At 37.7% G+C, this 23,294-nt stretch overlaps 1 protein-coding gene across 1 annotated transcript in view; it reads right to left on the reverse strand.

The window, feature by feature from the left end:
• LOC114031406 (1-acyl-sn-glycerol-3-phosphate acyltransferase delta-like) overlaps positions 1-23,294 on the reverse strand; it is a 183,859-nt gene that overhangs the window by 130,013 nt on the left and 30,552 nt on the right. Inside the window, exon 2 of the mRNA XM_027846468.1 lies at positions 5,925-6,195. Coding sequence (XP_027702269.1) covers positions 5,925-6,102 — 178 coding nt within the window. The 5' untranslated portion in view covers positions 6,103-6,195. The remainder of the gene's footprint in view (positions 1-5,924; positions 6,196-23,294) is intronic.

Below are 23,294 nucleotides of genomic sequence, written 5' to 3' on the forward strand. Positions count from 1 at the left end.
CGCAGAAGCTAACTAGCTACATGATTCTAGGCAAGTCACAACCTTTCTCATCCTTCATTTCTTCATGTAATAAATGTTAGTTTGATTGATCTACAAAATGAGAATAATGATGAAAACCTACCATCCAGAGCCGTTGTGAGGTTGAAATGAGATAGTATTTGTACAGTGCCTTGCAAACCTTGAAGTGCTATCTAAATGCTCCTGCTACTGTTGTTACTATTATTATGCCATTCATCAGTTTAGGGGTATTCACTTTGTTCCTGACAGTTCACTACCACAAAAACTGATGCTTTAATATTTTTATATACACTGGTCGTTTCCCTCTGTTTTTCATCTCTTTGTCGGTATAGAACTAGTAGTGGTATTGTCACATCACAGTTTGATATTATCCTAAATTGTTTTCCAGAATAGCTGAACCAAATAAAAGCTCCACCAGCAGTACATTAGTGTCCTACAGCCCCTCCAGTGAGACATCTCCAGTCGTCTTGATCTATATCTAGCCACTGGGCCCAGATGGCTCTGGAGGAGAGAGTGAGGCTAGTGACTTTGTGTAGCCTTGACTCACTTAAATCCAATTCACTTGCAAGTCATGGCATCACCTTCCTGATGTCACAGTCCTCTTCAAGAATGATGGACGAACAACAACAGCAGCCCCTCCAAGAATTTTAATTTTCTTTTTTTTTATCATGTTTGTCAATCTAATAGGCAGAACATAATTGTTTTACTTGGTTTTTGTACTATTATTATTGAATTGGAGCTTTTTTTCATATAGGTATTGGTATTTTGCATTTCTTCCTTTGAAAACTGCCTCGTTTTATCATTTGATTATTTCTCTATTGAAGAAGAGTTTTTATTTTTATCTATTTCTATCAATTACAGCCCCTCCAAGAATTTTCATTTTCCTTTTTTTTTTTTTGAGAGTCAATAAGTGACTTGCCCAGGGTCACACAGCTAGTAAATTTCAGGTGTGTGAAGCCTAGATTTGCACTTAGGTCCTCCTGACTCCAAGGCTAGAGCTCTATCTATTGCACCACTTAGCTGCCCCTTCATTCTCCTATTTTATCATGTTTGTCAGTCTAATAGGTAGAACATCATAATTGTTTTAATTGGTATTTGTATTATTATTATTACTGAGTTGGAGCATTTTTTCAAATGAGTATTGGTATTTTGCATTTCTTTCTGTGCAAACTGCCTCATTTTATCATTTGATTATTTCTCTTTTGAAGAAGAGTTTTTATTCTTATCTATTTCTATCAATTACAGTCCCTCCAAGAATTTTCATTTTCCTTTTTTATCATCTTTGTCAATCTAATGGGTAGAACATCATAATTGTTTTAATTTTCATTTCCATTATTATTATTGAGTTGGAACATTTTTTCATATAGGTGCTGATATTCTGCTTTTCTTCTTTGAAAATTGCCTGTTTATATCATTTGATTATCTCTCTACTGAAGAATGGTTTTTATGCTTATCTATTTGTATCAGGTACCTACATCTTGGATATCAGACCTTTATCAGAATCCTTTGTAAAAATTTTTTCCAATCAACTATATTCCTGAGGAACTTATATTCTAATAGGAGGATACAACAAACACAAGTGATTGTCAGGGATGGAAATTGCTGTAACAGGCAATCAGGGAGACTAAGAAGAGCCTCAGGGCAGCAGGCTGATCGTCATGCTTTCTCTAGAAGCATTGATCTGAATACTTCACCAGAACAAGAGTAAGAAATGAAAAAGGGTGAGGGTAGAGGGAAAGGCAGTATGCAATCTGTGGCAGGTGGATGGCTGTATTAAGATGCCCATACTGTGTAGACCTTAGTTTTCTGATGAATGCCTTCATAGGATGTAAAAGGCACTGAAGGTAGAATAATATATACTGAATCTCCGTTTAAAATGGGAGATTTCTAACAGTAGAATCAAATGTATTTTATTTTTAACTAGGAAAAAAATTTAAAATAAAGGAACAATCTTTAGAGCTGGGGGAAGGGAGGGTTTGGCTATTAACGCTCACTGATCTTCACAGGTAACAGAGTAGACAGAGCTCAGATTTGTGATCAGGAAGAACTAAGTTTGATTTTTTTTTGTTTTTTTGGTTTTTTTTGGCTAGGCAATGGGGTTAAGTGACTTGTCCAGAGTCATACAGCTAGTAAGTGTAATGTGTCCTAGGCCGGATTTGAACTCAGGTCCTCCTGAATCCAGGGCCGGTGCTCTATCCACTGCACCACCTAGCTGCCCCAAGAACTAAGTTTGAATCTAAACTTGGGCAAGTCATTAAAACTCCCAGCCTCAGTTCCCCCATGTATAAAATGGGAACAATAACAACAAATACTTCACAGGTTTTGATTTTTTTTTGTTTTTAGAGGATCAAATGAGATAATATATACAGTGCTTTATAAACTTAAGGTACTACAAAAAGAGCTATTATTCAATGAGGATACCATGTGGGTAAAGGATGTCAGCAGAGAAATTTATAACTGGAAAAGCACTGGTCATTGGGTCACTGAGAGTGACATGACTACAAGATAACCTGAGTGCTCCACCAGTATCCATGTTACCTTACATCTTATGATGCACAGGAATGATCCCAGAAGGCTGGGATGGAGGATGTCTTGTGGCAGGTTTATGGAAGGACATGAGCCTTGGAGGATGGACAGTTCTAAATGAGTGTTTGGCTGCATCCTTAAGATAGCAGGTGTACTTCAGTGCTAGAGCATGCTCTGGAGCAGCAGAGACAGGAAAAGAGAGGACATCACCAATACCATGAGGGATTACAACTTCTTAAAGTTCCAATCATCACTCATTTTCTTCATTATCAGAAAGTGAATAATCTTTTCTGTGCTTAAACAAAAACTCTGGCAATAGCAACTTCATTTTCAGCATTCTGGATTCAATTTGTTGGCCAATTGAACCACAATTCACTTGACTCATTCATGTCTTAAAATCCTAGTTTCCTAAATCTGTGACTATCCAGGAGGGAAAGAGATTGTACATCACGGAATTCCAAAGTGAAAGAGTTTATAGCCCCATGCAACAGCCCTGGACTTTATACTTGCTCCATGAGACATCTTATCAAGCCCTTAATTCTCTGGCTAGAAAATGTAGTATTTCTCTTAGATACTCATGCTAAAGGATCTTAGCTGAGTAAGGAAAATGAGTAGATTTTGGTGGTGTATAAGAATGGGGGCTTTATAAGAGAAACACTTCAAAAACAGATAAAAATTTGGTTACAATTATCTTCATTTTATAGATGAGGAAACAGAGGCTCAAGAAATTTGTCCACGGCCAAAGTACTAATAAACAAGCCGAGCCATCATCAATTCTGATCTTCTGACTTCAAATCCAAAGAGAATACTAAGGCCAGAAGGGTTGAGTGATTTAGCCAAAGTCACAGCCAGTTACTGGCAAAGGTGGACTTAGAACCCATCACAGCATATTTTACCTCTCTTCTTAGAAAGTCAGTTTCTAATAATTAATACAACTGATTTGCCAAGATACACAATGACTCATATTCCAGAAGGCATAATTAAACCCTAGGTAAACGTTTACTCCTCTACCCTAGGGAGAGGATGAAAGTTAAACTAAACAAAAACTGAATATCTACACCAGATTTCAGGGGTGGTTTTTGGTGCCATTTCCTAGCTGAGTCTCCAAACTACAGCCTAGGGCTCATCAGTGGTCCAGGTAAGATTTCTGGAGTCTTCCTCACATTACCCTCCTCTCAAGGTATTTTTCTAACTCTGTAACTGCCTTCTTTTCTACTACCATACTATTCTAAGTCTGTTTCATATGGTAAGAAAGAACAGACAAACCGTTACTAAGAGGCAATGGTATTTGGAAAATAATATTTGGGTACCTTGGGAATCATAATAAAAATTCCAAGATGCTCAGTGGACTTGCTTCTGAGAAACCTAAAAGGAGAGGACTTCATTTGGAAGGCTGGGGGAGGGGGTGGAGCAGGATTCTCTAGGGTCATTAGATCTGACTCATTTTTAACAAAATGTCAAGAGAAAATCAGGCAGTTGCTTATGTCTTACTCTCTCATTTCTCTAGATTTTCCTGAGAACTAAAATAGGTAAGGTGAAAGGGAGAAATCGTCTTTCCTCTTTGGGCCACTTCTGGCCCACCCTTCTTGCCTGTGTAATTGCTGAGCCGATACGCTCTCTGTGGATTTGTCTCCCAATGTTTGCACATGCTATAAAGTATGCTAAGATTATCCAGCTTTGAAATCCTAATAATTCATCTTGGCTAATCTAGAATTTGGTTTATTCAAGGCAATTTTGTGACACACACACACACATATACATACACACATAAATACATATATACATGCATACATATGTATATGTTTGTGCATATGTGTATATATTTATATATGTATGTGTATATATATTTATATATTTAAAAGGATGTTTAGAGATGTGGTCCATACTTTTTTCCAGTTGTTTTATAGAATACCCTTATTAACCTCATCTAGAAACCATAAGAATCGCAAGCTACTTGTTTCCATCAAACACTAGTTTGGATTTACTCTACAAAGAGAGTCCTCAAAGTTGATTTTTTGGGTTTTTAGCCCCAGAGTGCAAACAAAATTTCTAACAGAAAAAAAAAGAAAACAAATAAGCAGCTCATGTAAGATTTTAAACTACAACAGGCCAACAATCCTTATCTTCAAAAACTAACAGTTAACTAGTAATAATAATAGTAATAACAATCCTGATAATGACAGCATTTATATGGTGGTTTAATGTTTGCAAAACACTTTATAAATATCACCTCAGTTTATCCTCACAAAAGTAATAATTATTCTCATTCTCCCTTAAATGCTCTTACTAATAAATCATTCATTCGATTCCAATAAGCATTTGTTAATCACCTACTACATGCCAAGCACCTTGCTAAGTAAACATCGAGGACGTAGACAAAAATGAAACTGCCCTAACCTCACTTAACTTACTTTCTATTGTGTGTATATGCATGCACACATGTATGTGTACACATATAAACATGAATGCACAAGCACATGCTTATACATGTGAGTGCATATGTGCATAAACACATATAAATATGTAGATAAAGATATATATCCACATATAAACATGTAGATATATAAAGATATATATATCCACATATAGATATATCTATATAGATAAATAGATATAGAAGGATATATAAAGACATGTATATGTAGATATAAGTCTATATAGACCTATCTACAACACATGTTATATATATAACATATAAACACATAAATACATACAGATATAAATATATTACATATATGCGGACACATATGTGTTTCTATATACAGACTATACACATGCGTAAATGTATTCATGCATACGCACACAGGAGTGTTGCTGCATTGTGTACATGCACACAAATGTGCACAATACACATGTGTATATACACCACATAGATAGATATGTCTCTACATATATGCATACATGTGTGCATACATATACACACATTTTACCTAACCTTATGTGGTGTTCAGTCTATCAAATGGCAATTTGAAATCACCATCCTGATAATATCAAGATGAAATAGATAGAGGTGGAAATTTTCTCTCCATCTGCCAAGTCATGAGACCAAGTTACACAATACAATGACAAAGAAGCAAAATCAGGGCCCCTCAGACTTCTAAGCCCAGGGTTTTGGTCTCAGTTAGTTTAACTTAGGCTAAAGGATTATGGGGATAACAGAGCAGTATAGCTATGTATATACTTAATGCTTCCCTTAAGGCAGGGGTGAGGAACCTGTGGCTTCGAGGTCACATGTGGCCCCCTAGGTCCTCAAGTGCAGGCCCCTACTTGAGGACCTAGAGGGCCACATGTGACCTTGAGGCTGCAGGTTCCCCACCCCTGCCTTAAGCTAAAGCAAGCATCCAATATGAATGAAAATAAACATTAAGTAAATATCTTACGGCTGGAAATGCAATAGGCCAGTCTGCAGTTGATCTTTCTGAAGAGCTGTTTGTTGATGGGCCAGAGTACAAGTGTGAAGAGCTGGATGGTGTTTATTATCAGCCCGGACACAATGAATATGTAACAAACTATAAGGTGGCACAGGAACTGGGATTTCAGAAAGCCAATGATGTCCATGGTCTTGTCTGTGCGCGCAAGAACTTCTTCACGACAACTTTTTCTTTTTCAGGGGAAAAAAATGGTGAGCAGCCCAGGCACTCAGGAGAAAGCCTATAAAACACAAAACCAAAATTAAATGTTAGGAAAACATCACTGGCTCTTTTTGGGTTAAATAGAGTTTGCTTTTGTTTCTGCTCATTAGAAAGCTGCATCATTTACTTCAGTTTCGAGCCAATTTACCGCTTTCCGAAGCAAGCATTTTAAAATATTTAATTTCTAATTCACTTAAAAAAAAAAAAAAAGGCAGAACCGATCTCAGGGGAAGTTACTAGAAAGAGTCCTGAAATGGACATCGGAAGATGTGAGCTCCAGGTAGGGCTATCAAAATAGAAACTTTGAAAAGAAGTGAGGAGGAGCAAATGAACTAATTAACAAATTAATTAAGGGTTAACAAATCAACTCAACACATCATTAAAAAAACAACTGGAACAAATATTGGCCAAGCCTGTCATAATATCACAGCCAGTTCACAACTGTCATGATTTGAGTGAGGCAATATACCCAAAGGGCTATAGTACTGGACTTAGAGTTGGGAACACCTTGGTTGGAATTCCATCTCTGACCCTAGCAAGGCGACCATAGGCAAGTCACTGAACTGCTCTATCTTCAGTTTCCTCATCTGTGAAATGGGTACAATAATATCTCTAAGGATACTGATTGGCTCAAGTAACAAATAGTGGGTAAAGTTCTATGCAATGTCAGTGATTATTGTTAGTATCATCATCATCTTCATCATCATCATTATTAACCCCAGTTCTTATTTTGACTCTGCCACTCACTAGATCTTGTGTAAATTCACTTAATCTTTCTAGTAATCTTTAATCTTAATCTTTCCAACTCTAGAGAGTTGGAAAGGAACCCAGTGGTTATCTATTCCAAGTTATACATGAAAGACATTCCCACTATGCCATATTAGTCTCTGCTTGAAGATCCTAGGAGACAGAAAATGCACAGTCTCCAGAATGAATAAGAATTTTTTAAATGAGAATAAATGAGCATATATCTGTATGTTTATATTTATATAGCACCTACTATATGCCTGGCACTTCATAAATATCATCTCATTAGATCCTCACAACAACCCTGGAAAAGCTGCTATTATTATCCTCATTTTACATTTGAGGAAATTGAGACAAACAGGCTAAGGGACTGGAAGAAGGTCACAATTAATCTTTCCCAGCCCCTGTTCAACGAGGTAATAGGTGTATCAGTGAACTCCAATAAACAACTCTGAAGGAAAAAACAAAACAAAACAAAACAAAAACCCAAACTAAAAAGTTCTAAAGTTAAAAGGACACACACTAAAGAAATTAGTGATTAGGGGAGACAAAGATACACTCCTAAGTACATAAGATCTTGTCCAACAACAGCTAAACAAACAAAAAAAATTTCAAAGAAATGGAAAAGTAGAATCTGTTTAATCTTGTTTTATTTTTTTATTAGGGTATGGTGAGAGAAAAGAGGCAAGACAGATTATATGAGAAATATGGAAACAAGAGGAAGGAAGTAAAAAAGAGAATTGACATAAAGGAGGAGTAAAGAAAGAAAAGAGGGATGGCACACAGACCAAATTCTAATCAGAGATATAGAACTACAAGCCATCTCACAAGCCACCTAATCCGATTCCCTGACTTAAAAATAGAGAAAATTAAGGCAGTTAAGTGATTTGTCCAAAGCCTCACAAATGTGAAATTGGAATCTGGGACCTCAGAATTGACTATAGCATTCTTTCTCTTCTAATACCAACAATTCATATTTATTTAGTGCTTTGAAGTTTTGCTTTGAGCTTTCCTGTGAATTATCTCCATTCTACAGATGGGGACAGAGGGGCTCAGAGGTCAGATAATTTGCCCAAGGTTACACAGCTATTATCAGAGTTGGGATTACAACCTAAGTCTCCCATCTCTGCTACTTATTAACTATCTGAGCTTAGAAAAAAACAAGTAACCTTTCTGGTCCTCAATTTCCTCACCTATTAAATAAGAGTTGTCATAGATTTCAAAAGTCCTTCCCAGCTTGAAATTTGAAGGCTTTCTTGTTCCCTCCACTACACCACACAGATCTAAGTATTCTGCCACACACACAGGCCTCTCTAGTCCACTTGCGGCCACTCATTTCTGTTTCTAGTTATTTACTCATCATCTTACAGATTTAAGAACAAAGTTAAGTCTGTAAGAGATGGGGAAAGTGGTCCTTAATCATATGTCACTGCCTTCTGACAGATATATATAAAAAGAGCTACGTATGTACACCCACCCAAGCCAAACAGAGACTGAACCCCACTACTGATATGCCGTGAATGTTAATTAGGGCTTGTTTCACTGTCTAGATTGGCCATATGGATGGTCTGGGACATAAAGACAAACTACAGAAAATATTCTGTATATGTGCATGTATATGTGTATGTGTGTATACATGTATGTGGATATGTATGTGTGTGAGAGCATTGTATACATGCATGTGTATACACATGTATGTGTATACATGTATGCACACAAAGCTCTGAGTGCATATATACAAATGCGCACATATACACATACATGTACTGGTAACAGGGAAACAATCATTCAACCAGTTTTCTTTCACCTTTGATGGGAACTCTTGATTACCTACACACCAGGAGTTCATTCCTTGGCACCTAAATCCAAGAAACCACATGATCTGAAGAATCATCATTTGGGCTCAAATATAGCCAGACACCTTTCACAAACAGTCATAACACATACTTTTCCAGGTCTTCGAATTTTCAAGGTATTCCATTAAACTGACAACTAACTACAGCAGAGTCCTTGGCTTTTAAAAGTGATTGATGCTTATTTACAACTTAATAGCCTGCTCTGATTTGAAGCTGAATATTCAAAATGTCTAATCTTTGTCTTTGATTACCCTACAGTAGTTTAATGGAAGCAATGAAGCCTGATTTTCCACCTTGATTTCGGGAGACTGATGCTTGCCAATTATTTTGACATTTCCAATGCTTCTCCAATTTAACCACAGGGAAGTCATGTGATTTGCCAAGGTCATACACTATGGAAAAGCAGAGATCAACTCATTCCATTCCAGAAGGTCATATAAGTCACTGTCACAAAATACCACTTATTAAATTAGAGTGTTTCAGAATAGAAATGTGGACTCAGAGGCAGCAGGAATTTCAGAAGTCATAAAGTTCTTACACATTCCTAAACTTCGAGCCTTTGGATAACCCAAAGGTGTGGCACTAAACCACATGCCCAACCGAGTACAGGGAGTCCCTTCATTAATGTTGCCCCAACCACCATTATAGCAACGGTGCTGATACATCATAACCATATACCACAGTAGTGGCTAGCATACAGTAGGCACTTAATAAATGCTTATTTCTTTCCTTCCCTCCTTCCTTCAAGACCTTTTCAAGAACCCCCGTCTCTCCAGATCATCTCAGTCTATCAATCAGAAAATGATTGTGCGGGAGGTGCTTTCTCCCCAATCCCAATATCAGGGATCACCCAGTGAGGACCAGTAAGTGTCCAACCTAAAAAAACACCAATACTTCTCCCATTTGATGCTTTTAAACTTCAAATGTTGGCCTCCCAAGAAGATATGTCTGAATTATACCATTGATCCTATATAACTAACTGTCCCTTTAAAGTTATTTTATCTAACACCAACAGAGACGGGGACTGATGCCTAGGTAATGGAGATAAGCAAATGCTACTCAGATGTTCAAAGGTGAAGGAGCTGAATGTGAATTCCTACCAGAAAAGCAAAATGAACTCTCAGACTAAAAAATGTTGATGAAAGGCTCTATGTCTGCCTGAAAGACAATACTACAAGGTTCCATCTTTGGTTCTGGCTGCCCCATTCCATATTTTTGGTCAGACTTGGACTGAAGACATAGAAAGTGTTTTAGCATGGTCTTACAATCTAGAAGTGAATGTGATCCATGAAGCCATCCAGTTCCATGGCTCTCCAGACATACCCTTTCCTGGTCACTATTCCTATAGTTGTCTCCCTCTACTAGGATGTAAATTCCTTAAGGACCCAACTCTCTATTTGCATCCCCAGTGCTTAGGCAACTAATACTAATAATAACTAACATTTATATAGCACATTAAGGTCTACAAAGCACTTTACAAATATTATCTCATTTTATCCTGACAGCAACACAAGGAGATAGGTGCTATGTCATGTGAGGAAAATGAGGTGCACAGTGGTTAAGCAACTTGCCAGGGTCACACAGCCAAAAAATATCTCACGTAGAATTTGAACTCGGGTCTTTCTGACTCCAGGTCCAGTGCTCTACCCACTGAGCCACCTAGCTGCCTAGCTTGGTACTGACACAAAATAAATATTTAATAAATACTTTTTCTTTCATTCACATTTATCAGATTTGAAGATAATATACTGGACAGCTAGGTGGTGGAGTAGACAGAGCCTGTTCAGGAAGACCCAAGTTAAAATCTAGCCAGAGATACTTACTAGCTGATTAAGTCACTGAACCCTTTTTACTTCAGTTTCCTCAAATGTAAAATGAGCTAGAGAAGTAAATGACAAACCATTCCAGTATCTTTGCCAAGAAAACACCAAATGGGGTCACAAAGAGTCAGGCACAGCTGAAACAACTAAACAACAACAACAAATAAAGCTGAGAAAGATTGCTAATAGGCTGGATGGCAGAAAAAAATCCAAAAAGACATCGATTCAATTCAGTAAGCATTGATTAAGCACCTATTTTGTGTAGGAACACGGAAACAAATGCCTGAGTCTCTAACATACAAGTGAGTAAAAATGTATATATACAAAGTAAACACAAAGTTACCACAAGGGGAAAAAGGACTCCTAACAAGCAGGATCAGAAAGTAATAGGCAGCAACAAAAGACCCAAATTAACAAGATGAAATTTAAGAGGAATAAATCTGACTATATGTGGCAGAGGGGAGGAATTCTAACTCTTCTAAATGCTACATCTTTCTCATTACCTAGCACATTTTTCTGCACATAACAGGCAATATTTGTTGCAAATTCAATTCCAAATAAAAATAAACTGCACAAATATTTGTTAAGAAAAACCTGGCTTAAAAAAAGACCTCCTGGGGCAGCTAGGTGGTGCAGTAGATAGAGCACTGGCCCTGGAGTCTGAAGGACCTGAGTTCAAATGTGCCCTCACACTTGACACTGACTAGCTGTGTGACCCTGGGCAAGTCACTTAACTCCGATTGCCTGGCCAAAAAGCAAAAAAAAAGAAAGCACCTCCTAGACACAAGTTCAAGAGTTCAGTATGAATCAACAAGGAGAACTAGCAAGCTAAGTAAGTTATTTGTAGGTGGAATTAACTAAAACACAAAGGAGACAATAGTCCCACTATTCTTTAGGCTGTATAGTATATATAGAGAGTGCCTTACTCACAGTCAGGTAAGCCTGAGTTCACATCCTGCCTAAGATATTTACCAACTCTGGTGGGAAAGTCACTTAACCTCCCTGAGTATCTGTTTCATTTATTTGCAAAATTCACATAGTAATAGCACCTACCTCACCAGGATGCAATATAAAACTACTCTGATTGCATCTGGAATATTGCCTTAGTTTTGGATTCCATATTAAAGAGAAGCATTAACAAGATGTATTATATGCAGTGGGATTTGCCTGGGATGATGAAGGGTCTGGAAACCCTATTTTAAGAGAGTCTATCTATTGGCATTTAGGATGTTTTGACTGGAGAAGACTTGGGAAGGGGGAGGGGAGTAGATGGCTTTCTTTGAATACCGTTTTTCAAGGATTGTCATCTGGGAAAGAGATAAGAGTTACATCTATATAGCTCCAGAGAATATAACTAGAATTAAAAATGGAAAAAAAATCATACTAAGGCAGATCTGAGACTCAATATAAAGAACTTCTCAACAATAAAAACAGAACTTAACTGTGGTACATAGCCCCAGTGTGCCTGTGTTCACTCTGGCTTTTATTAACAGCAAGTTCTTTTTTTTTTTTTTTGGCTAGGCAATGGGGTTAAGTGACTTGCCCAAGGTCACACAGGTAGTAAGTGTTATGTGTCTGAGGCCGGATTTGAACTCAGGCCCTCCTGAATCCAGGGCCAGTGCTCTATCCACTGCGCCACCTAGCTGCCCTTAGCAAGTTCTTAGGAACTGAATTTGCTTCTAGAGGACATCCATCACCTCTCCTTTCCAAACCTGTAAATTTAGGATGTAGGTAAAACACAAAAGTCCTTTTCGTTATACTCTTCCCTATTCCCTGAAGGGTGTGCTTTAAGAGTTTCACTAATAAGCACTAGAGACAAATACATGGGAAATCATAATAACAGATTCTAAGAGAGAAAGTTAGAGAGTTTACAGCTGTTCTTTCAGTAAAACCTTGGTCCTCCAGGAAATCAGACCCTCCTTTTTCCTTGGGCGACTCCTCTACTTTTCCAGATCTTATCCTTGAAGTCAGCCAACCAAATCCTGCTTAGGCTATATGCTATCTAGCTTTCAAAGTGGGGTCAATGAGTTAGGTGCACAAAGCCAGATAGGTAGGCTCCTTGGATCCTCCTGCAAATCCACCTCCACAGTCTTCTCCTCGGGTACAGGAAGCCCCAGGCCCTGATATATGAACCCAGTTGGACAAGCTCTTCCTCCTTTTCCTGTGGAGTTCTTGCCTATGATATATTATAATCAGAAGATGAGTCACAAATATATTTTAAAGTCAGAGGGCCTTAAAGGTCATCTAGTCCACCTTCCTCATTTCACAGAGGAACAACTGAGGTCCAGAGAAATTAAGTCTGTCACTTCATTCACCTCAGATCCTTTGGCCATGGACCTGATAGGGAGCCCTGGACCAGGAGAAAAAAAAAAGAAATCCTTCCACTCTGGGTTTCCCAAGATTTGTTCTCCTCTCTCTCAGCCTGTCCAGGCCTCAGGCTGCAAGACAATTATCGTTCATTTCCTTACTTTTCTGCAGGTCTCAAGGCTAAAGCAAATCTACTAGCTATCTGTTAAGAGTTGGTCCTGCTCTTACTGATAAAATAGGCTTCCTTCAGTTAAGTCTACAGCCTTAGACTGGCACCTGCTTTTTCTCCTTTCTGGAAGACACGAGGCTGTATAATTACTTAGCCTACCCAGGCCACCCTGATTGCTTTTTCTCCTAAGACTGGCATCATCCAGCTTTCTCCAGATTCTTCACCCCACTAACCCTAAGTTTCTCTCCTGATTCAACCATTTATAATGCATCTCCCATAAAATTCTCAGGTTTCCTTGATTCCCAAACCCTTCAGCACTCTGATAATGAAAATACTCTGGGGTAAATGACAACCGTCATTCCATCATTTCTCCTCGCTTTCGGATTACTCAGGTCCCTCTTGGGGGAAGAGAGAGGGAAAATTCTCTAGACTTCAAGTTTCATAATTTTTAAAACATTTAATCGACAACAAATAACATTATAGACAATACATTTTCCCCAATCAGGCACAAGGGCATACTACCTACAGCTAACCTATGGGATCTTGTGCTGCCTAAACAGAAAATGTTCATGGAGAGGCTAGATGACCATACGCTGGAGCTATTGTAGATGGGAGTCCTCCTTAGCTATAAGACTGCACTGGATGACCTTCATCCAAGGTTCCTTTCAATTCACTGAGTGTAGATTTTTTTAAACACCAGCTGACCACACCATCTCCTGCCCTTCTCTTAACTTCCTGAATCACTGTCCAGCTGCCAGGACCTCTCCCCACCTCCCTACCCTTCACCGCCCCAGAATAGGTCCTGGGACAATTATCTGGATTTGATATAGTCTAGAGATGATTCTACCCACTGTTAGCCTTGTAGAAACTATCATAACACTCTAATTAGAAAATTGACTGTCTTGAAAAGCAGCCCGTTCATGAAAGATTCACTTACAGCTTAAGAGCTAAGATCCAAGTATTGCTGATATAAAACAATTAGCATTGCTACAGGCAGAAATATTTTTAAAAACCCTTAGACAGAGAAAGGACCAGCAAAGAGGTTCATAAAATTGAAGTCTTAAAATAGTAACGGCATTAGGAAGCGTATGCACTAATGGTCTTATGAGGCAAAAATGGCTTGCTTGAATAGGTGGTTGGGATGACAAAGACAAGGGAGAAATAACAAAGGTGATGCTTCTCTCTCCTTACCTCCACATCCCAGCTCTCCTGGTCTTCTTCAAGCCTCAGCTCAAATCTCAGCTTCCCTGCAAGAGGCATTTCCCACCCTCACCCACTCCCCACTCCCACTTCTAATGCCTTCAATTGGATATTACCTTTCCTTTACAATGTATCTGTCTTATACAGTTGCGTGCCTATTACAGCTAGCAGGAGCTCCTTAATGCACAAACTGTTTTTGTCTTTCTTTGTTTCTTTGTTAGCACAGTGCCCAACTAGCAGGTTCCTTTATCATGATTAATACAAGATGGTTTAAATAAGTATATTAAATAAGTATATTTAAACCATAAGAACATTTAAGTATAAAACCTAGGTTCAAAAAAAAATCAGCTATTCAAGTACAGAATGGAGGAAACACAAGTAGGCGAACTTGTATGAAAAACATTTGAAGATTTGGTTTTGTTTTTACTAAACTATAAACCCTATATGAAGTAAGTGCGAGGGGGCAATCAAAAAAAGATTCTACCCAGGTCAACAACACCTGGATTACTACATTTCTTTCTGGATGACATTTTAGCAATGATATGAGCAAACTGGAGTCCTATCCAGAGAAACATGTTCAGAATGGTGAAAAGCCTCTAAACCAGTGGTTTGCAAACTTTTTTGGTTTCAGAACCCCTTTATAATCCTAGAAAGTATAAGGACTCCAAAAAGCTTTTGTTAATGTGGGTTATATCTACTGGTATTTACCAAATTAGAAACTGAAACATAAAATTTTTAAAATATTTATTAATTCAATAAAAATGACAACAAGCCTATCACATATTAACTATTTTTATGAAAAGTTTCCCAAAACAAAGTAGATTTAGTAAGAAGAGTGATACTGTTTTGTATATTTTTTAAAATCTTTTTAATATTTAATTTACTATAAGACATCTGGACTGTCATGTCTACTTAAGCATTCATTCTATGTGACATCTCATCCCGGTTGAAGTACGTGAAGACAATCCAGCCCCACACAGATAGATAGTTGGAAAAAGTAGAAGTATTTTAATCGTCAACTGATACATTATTATGTATCAGTTTTAATTTAAGGGACTCCTTGAAAGGATCCTAGGGATGTCCAAGGGTTTGCAGATAACGCTTTTGAGAAATAACATTCTAAACCACGCAGTGGATGAATAAGTTGAAGAAATAGGAGGATGTTCAATTTCAGGGGATATTTGGAAGAGAGTGGAGAGGGTACTTGGGGATATGGGGAGATGTCAGAAACAATGGATGCAAAGTTAATAAAATGAGATCCTAGAACCTCCAAAATTACAATAAAACATTAAGCATAGTTCAAGTAAGCATTCAGCTGGGGAGTAGCCAAGAAAAGTTCTGAAATCGAAAGCGAGCCTGTCAGTCAGGCTCTGAATCTAAGGTATAGAACTCTGCTTAATGGAGGGCAGTGACCGGCATGGTGGCATGATTATGCACAAGAAATAACCTTGACATTCCTCAGGAAAGAAAATTTACCCACCAAATTGCACTGATGCCTTTTATTGTTACAACACAATCAATCCTGGGTATAATCTCTCCCTTGTTACCACCTCCCCTCAGCCCTGAACCCTGCCTTTTTTTAACAAAGAAAAAGAATTCGGTGAAACAAAGCGGTACAGTGGGTCTGATGGTGTCATCCACAATCTTAATTCTTCAGCAGCTGAAATGTCTATCTCCTTACAAAGGAGTGAATTCGTTCATGATGCTAGCTGAAATGTTCACTTCTCTAGGAACTCTCCTCCCATCAAGCATCACAAAGGGTCATGTGAAATGGAGAAGGGATTTTTTTTATTTGTTTTTTTTATTTATTTTTTATTTTTTTTTTATTCCTACCAGGATCCTCTCCATGGAAAAGTAGGAGTTCTAAGTTTGAGTCTTGACTTTACTACTAATGATGTGATTACAAGTCACCTCTCTGAGCCACTGCCCGTTCATCTATAAAATAAAGGCTCATAGGAGCATACATTGGGGAACTAGAAGGGGCCTGCCAGGCTACTGAGTCCAACCCTCTCATTTTAAAAATGAGGAGCATAAAAGGAGGTCTTTTTGACTCCCAATCCAGTACCCTATTAGCTACATCCTGCTTCTTCCTAATTGCTAGGGTCCTTTGATAACTCTAGCATTCTAGGACTCTATGAAAGGCAATACCACATTCTTACACAGCAGGACTATTTTTAAAACAAAAATTAACTGTTTCCTTTACTTTTTATCCCAGTGCTGTAAAATCTTTCTGTGAGAGTTGTATGGCTTGAGCATAATGGTTCCTTTCTGGTGCCCTTGGAGATCACTTTGAGCTGGCCAAATGCTGGATAAAAAATATTAATAAGGGGAAGGGGGAAGAATAAGTGCGTAATAAACAATAGCAAACAATAACTAACTAAATAAATACTAATAAATGCCTACAATGTGCCAGGCACTGTGTTAAGTCCTTTTACAAATACCTCATTTGATCCTCATGAAAAGCCTGGTGGGTAGGTGCTGTTATTATGCCCATTTTACATTATAAGAAACTGAGGTAAACAGAGGCTAAGTGACTTGCCCAAGGTCACAAAGGTGTTAAGTATCTGAAGCCAGTTTCCCTTTCCCACTATTATCAAATTCAATAGTATAATCACAAAGAACTTGAGAAGTTTTCTTATGTCAGTGTTTCCTGTCAGCCAGATAAAGACAGGGACTAATCCTCCTTATGTCCTACAATTAAGCTCAGCGGCAATGGAAGTCAACACAGTGCACTCACTAGGTTTAAAAAGTAGGATGTCAATGTTCTAATTTTAGGAGACACAAATCCCTGGTTCTTCCTTAGGTTGAATAAATATAGGCCAAGGTTTACAACAGACCAGTAACTTACTTCTGGGCTCATAAAATTACTCATTTGGTCCTGTTCTCAATTTAGCCAGAAAAATTGTTTTCATCACTAAGAATTAAAAGTGGCAGGGATAAAATGAACTTTAATTATTTTAATTTAACAATTTAAGTCAAGAAATACTTATTTGTTAGTCTTATTGCGAACACTCTCCACCCCCCTAAAAAAAAAAAACAAAACTCTAGGCCATATACAGTGAGGGATACAAAGAAGACATATCACTTGCCTTTAAAAAGCCTCAATCAAATTGAGAAGATAAAACTAGTAGGAGAATAATATCTAAATAAGGTATTCCAATCAACAAAGATTTGTTAAGCACCTACTATGTGCCAGATACTGTGTTAAGTGCTGGGGATACAAAAAAAAGGCAAAAATAGACCTGGCTCCCAAGGAACTCACGAAGAAAATATGGTAAACAACCATGTCCAAACAAGTTATAGACCAGACATATTGGAGGTCATCAAGAGTGGGAAGGCACTAGAAAAAAAGAGGGCCTGGGAAATGCTTCTTGTACAAAGTGCGGCTTTAGCTGACATCTGAAGGAAGCTAGGGAAGCTGGGAGGCAGAGATGAAGGAAGAACACGAAAGGCAGAACATATAAATATAGTAAGAGAAATAATTACAATAATGGTTCACATTATTAATACATTGAAACAACCAGTAGAAAGACTCACTGGATTGAAAAGTCTTTGGGATCAGGCTCTAACTACAAAATTACTTAATTAAAAATCATTATTATTTGATGGTTGTGCAGAAGCCTATGTAAAATTAACCTATTTTAAAATTTTATAATGCAGCCATACTGGTCTGATATCATCCCAGCACAGTACATTCTGTCTGCTAAAACAAACTGAACTCAGAAGATGGCCATAAATCAAACTCAACCTCTTCATTATCTTCTATAATAAAAAACTCTAGCTCCCTCTGTAAAGTCTGCTTCTCAGAATAAGAGACTTAAATCTATAAAGAACTGAGGTTTCTGGTTCACATATAAAAGTTGGGTTGATGAGTGAGTAAAGTTAATTCCATAATGCTTTCATCTCTCTCCTGGAGAGGTCAGACTTGAGGTAGGCAAAGGACTCAATTTACCTAACCTCTTCACTTCGGACAAAACATAGAAAAGGTGATGAGTTGAAGGTCAATTAACTAGACATTTTCTAAGGTTCCCTCTAGATTTCTATTTTATGATTCCCTAAACCTAGGGTGGCATGTTAGTTTTAACAGACAAGAGCAGTCCCATCCCATTGTTCATATATTCTCTGGGTATGTGGCCTCACAGGATTTAAACAGAGTAGCATGGTAGCAATGGCACTGAATTTGGAGTCAGGGGACCTGGGTTCAACTTCTTTTGTTCACAAATTCTCTGAGCCTCAGTTTCCTTATTTAGAAAATGTCAGGATTGGATTTGATAGCCCCTAAGATCGGTGGTGTAGTGGATAGAGTGCTGGGACTGGAGAGAAGACTTACCTTCCTGAGTTCATATCTGGTCTCAGATACTTAGTAGCTGTGTGACCTGGAGCAAGTCACCTAACCTTGTTTATCTCAGTTTCCTCACCTGTCAAAGAGCTGGAAAAGGAAATGGCAAACCCCTCTAGTATCTTTACCAAGAAAACCCCAAATGGGGTCACAAAGAGTCCAACATGACTGAAAAATGACCTAACAACAAGGTATCTTTCCAGCTCTAAAATAATGATCCTATAATTTGAACCTGTAAGAAACCTAGAGATCAGATCATTCTCTCATTTTAGAGGATTGGAAACTGAGGCCCAGAGGTTAGATAATTTGCTCAAGGTTACATAAATAATTTATTTTACTGTGTGATGGAAGTGCTTGTTTTGTTTCATGAATTGAAAATAAAATAAATTTTAAAAAAACAAATAATAAAGCTGGATTCTGAAGCCCAGTCTTCTGACTCCAGTTCTAGCATCCCTTTCCTGTTCTATACAACCTCTCTGTGGGTACATATAAAAACATATATGCCTACATATGTATGAGATTGTACTTCCATGCCACATCCCATTTTTTTAAAACCACGGACTACATAGTTTTTTGTTTGAGCCAGACAGAGCCCAATAACCACTCTTGGAACACATTCCAGCTTTTTCCAGTCAAAATATGCCCTGCCCCTACTCCAACACATCAAAGTACAGCCACTTGCCCAAGGTCAAGTCACTTATACCCAGTTACTCAGACTACTGAAGTGTTTAGATTGGCTTGCAAATATGAGTTTTAGGTATTATGAAACCTTACAGGTCATCAAATGTGGCCATTAGACTAGACACACTGAAGAAACAGGCAATTAGAAATAGCTACATTCTCAGCTACCAATAATTTATGTGACAATTTCAAGGTAATAGTAGATGGAGTGTATTTCCAAAGTTGTATTTTCAATATAAGAATATTCTGTAAAAGAAGTGCACCAACAATTGTATCGTCTAGTTCTAAAGAAAAAAACCCAATGAATATGGAACTTAGAAATGGGAAAAATGAGCTACTGGATGAAGAGATAAGTCTTTATTAAGATATGGTACTTGATGTACAACCCCTGAACAAAGCTCCAATATTAAAGCTTTCAATGAAGATGCTCCAATTAACGTTGAATCCCTTTCAATCACATTACTTGAGTGGACCATAAAATGAATGGGAATTGGCCAAGTCTGAGAATCCAGCGGTCATGGAGTCAAAGCACTCAGCACACAATAATGACATTTACCAGAATTATGTGATAATGCTTTAAATAACCACTTATAACACACTTCCCTACTGAAAAGAAAGGTTTAAATGGACATGTAAAATTTATATACTGAAATGACTTAAGAGAAAACAGAGAAAAGGTTGTTCTTTTATGACAAGCAGCCACTTAGAGGCTGGTTCAGTGAAATCGTACTTTGTATTACTGTTCTGTCAATCAAGCTGGTTTGATTGTTTAAGAAGCTCAATGTACGTAATTTTTTAAAGCGCTATAAAAACAACAAAGGCCAACAATCTGCAAAAGGTCTAAACTGGCCGATTGTACATAGAATAGAAAGAATTCCTAAGACAGACAGAGAGCTGTCTCTAGGGTATAGATAATCACCTGTCTAAGTAATTTATAACTGTGTAAGAGGGGAGCCATTATTGACTTGGTGTGTCGATGAACAAGACCACAAAGAAGCAGCATGCCGTTAACTGGTAGTAAACAGAACATCCACAGGGTGTGGCACCTGTTTTTGAGACCTCTTCTCTTTCTTTTGGCTCTTTATTCAGCACAGTACCTAACAAAGATAGTTGGACTTGGAATCAGGAAGGCCTGGATTCAAATCCTGCCTTTATCCTTTATCAGAGTCTATGACCATGAGGAAATCACTTAACTTTCCCAAGCCTATTTCCTCATCTATAAATTGGCAATACCACCACTTGTAGTATCAACCTTACAAGTATGTTTGTGGGGGTCAAATGAAGGGGGTTACAAAGTAGTATGCAAAGCTTGAAACCCTATAAAAAGTCAGCTAAATGTTAAAAAAATTTCTATTGACTGATAGTTCTATGATTAGACATGTGGCTATGGATCAAAGCTGTTTCTGATGCACATTTTAAAACACATTGTATACATTGGCAAGGGTAAGGTGGTCTGGAGGGGCAGAGAGCATAGTGTGATTTGCTTACAGTCACACAGCCCTAGGTATGGACCCGATCAAAGATGATAGTTAAGGCTACCAAAGTTTGGGTTTCAGATTATAAGAACTGTACCCTGTTTTTTTCAGTAAGAAAAAAGTGGATATTTTCAGGTTTAAAGAATGCCTTACCTAGTTTAGTTTACTGGATCCTGCCGATAGTTCAATGAGACCCCTTCTAGCATTATTCCCGTTTCATAGAAGAGTCTATATGTTCAGAGACATTAAGTGACTTGGCCAGAGTCTCACAACTAATAAGTTCAGTATCAGAAGGCAGGATCCAAATTCACTTCTTCGTGGCTCCAAATCTAGCAATTTTACCCTCCAAGCCACAAAGCCTCTAGAATGTAAAAGTCATTTCAGGGATGTTGAATAAGTTTTGTTAGAATGTAAGAGTCATTTTCATTTTTGCCTTGTATCCCCAGTACTTGGCACAGTACTCTGCACACAGAACATACTTAACATTTGCTTTATTGAACTGAATTTCCTTTAATAACTCAGGGAGCTTGAAGGGATATGTTTTTCTATTCTCTCTTCAAAACAGTTATTAAGGGGGTGGCTAGGTGGTGTAATGGATAGAACACCGGCCCTGGATTCAGGAGGACCTGAGTTTAAAACCGGCCTCAGACACATAACACGTACTGGCTGTGTGACCCTGGGCAAGTCACTTAACCCCCATCGCCCAAACCAAAAAAACAAAACAAAAACAAAAACAAACCAGTCATTAATGACAATGTGTGAGTCATCCTAAAAAAATTGATGGAACAGAGGTTTAGATTCATTGACATAGGTATAGGTAAGTTAAGGAACTATGTGATACAGATATAGAATTAGTTGATAGGGACATCTTGGTATCTCTAATCATAGCCCATTGTAGATCTTAACTGTTTGGTGAAATGAACTGAATCATACTATTCAATTCAGTAAGTATTTTTTTTTTTAATTTTTTGTAATTTGTTTTTTGCTGGGCAATGGGGTTAATGACTTGCCCAGGGTGCCACAGCTAGTAAGTGTCAAGTGTCTGAGGCCAAATCTGAACTCAGGTCCTCCTGACTCCAGGGTTGGAGCTCTATCCACTGCACCACCTAGCTGCCCCACAATCCAGTAAGTATTTACTGACCACTTATTACTGTGCCTCAGGTATAATCCAGCCCCTGAGATATTTCTAATCTAGTTAGGACAAAATTTATCAGCACAAAATCATATTAAGTAGAAGGTGTCTAAGCTATACCAAGTCTGTATAAATTATGGAGGTCAGAAGTAAGAAAATTTAGTGCACAATGATTAGGAGAAGGCTTCCTGGAAGAAGCAGGAACCACTATCCATTATCAGCAATACAGTTTGACAATCTAGTCTTGAATAGTCATGCAATAGATTATCATCTATAGTTCCTAAAGGTGATATTACTGCTCAAACTATATAACCTAGTAGAGTTGATTCTTAGAAATTTCCAGGGCAGCTAGGTGGCACAGTGGATAGAGGACTGGCCCTGAAATCAGGAGAACCTGAGTTCAAATCTGGCCTCAGACCAAATACTTGACACTTACTAGCTGTGTGAACCTGGGCAAGTCACTTTACCCCAATTGCCTTAAAAAAAAAAAAATGTGTGACCCTGGGCAAGTCACTTAACAACACTGCCTAACCAAAAAAAAAGAAAAAAGAAAAAAAAAGAAATTTCCATTAGTAGTAACAAATTGGCACTATCATGGCCAAAGACCTATGCAAGAAGTCTGGTTGGGGAGGGGATCATAGATAAGTAGGATAAGCTTTAAAAGTTACATGATGAAATTTGTTATATGCTTTAAAAAGAAAAGTCTCACATAAGATTCTCAGTGTCATATACAATCATCTTTTCTGGTCTATGATGCACATGGAAATACTAATTTTTGTTTAGAAATTTTAAAAAATTAAATTTAAATTTAAAAAAATTTTTTAAATTAAATTTTAAATTTTAAAAATTAAATTAAAAAGTTCAGAAATTTAAAAATTAAATTAAAATATATTAAGTCTGACTAGTGTGAAAGAGAACCTAAATGGCCTGGAATAAAATGTAAGTTTCTTGAAAGTAGGGCCTGATTTTATTTTGTTGATTTTGATAACTCTCAAGAGCCAACGTGTTTTGTGTCTGGCACAAAAAAGGAACTTAAGTATTTGTTGAATGGATAGAATTGATATGAATAGAACAGATATGTAATCTTGGCCTCATAGGCACAGTGCTCTATCCCATTAAACTAACTAGCTATAGACAACTGGGCCAAACTACTAGATTTGGAAAATTTTCAAATATAATGTTCTCTTCTTTCCTGGTCACCCAGAACGCTCGGCAGTAGTTTGGAGAGATAACAGCCACTGTCAACATTCATTTCTGGTAAGGAATGTGGGGGAGGGAAGAAGATAGGGAGGGAGGGTTTTAAATTTTTATTTCTATGACTTCCATAAAGCAATGCCAAATGAACTTGGACAACTCTCGCTAACTTGATTCATAGTTAATGGGCCTGCAGAG

Source organism: Vombatus ursinus, unplaced genomic scaffold (assembly GCF_900497805.2).
Source record: "Vombatus ursinus unplaced genomic scaffold, bare-nosed wombat genome assembly UNPS02015175.1, whole genome shotgun sequence".
In the NCBI taxonomy this organism is placed as follows: Eukaryota; Metazoa; Chordata; class Mammalia; order Diprotodontia; family Vombatidae; genus Vombatus; species Vombatus ursinus.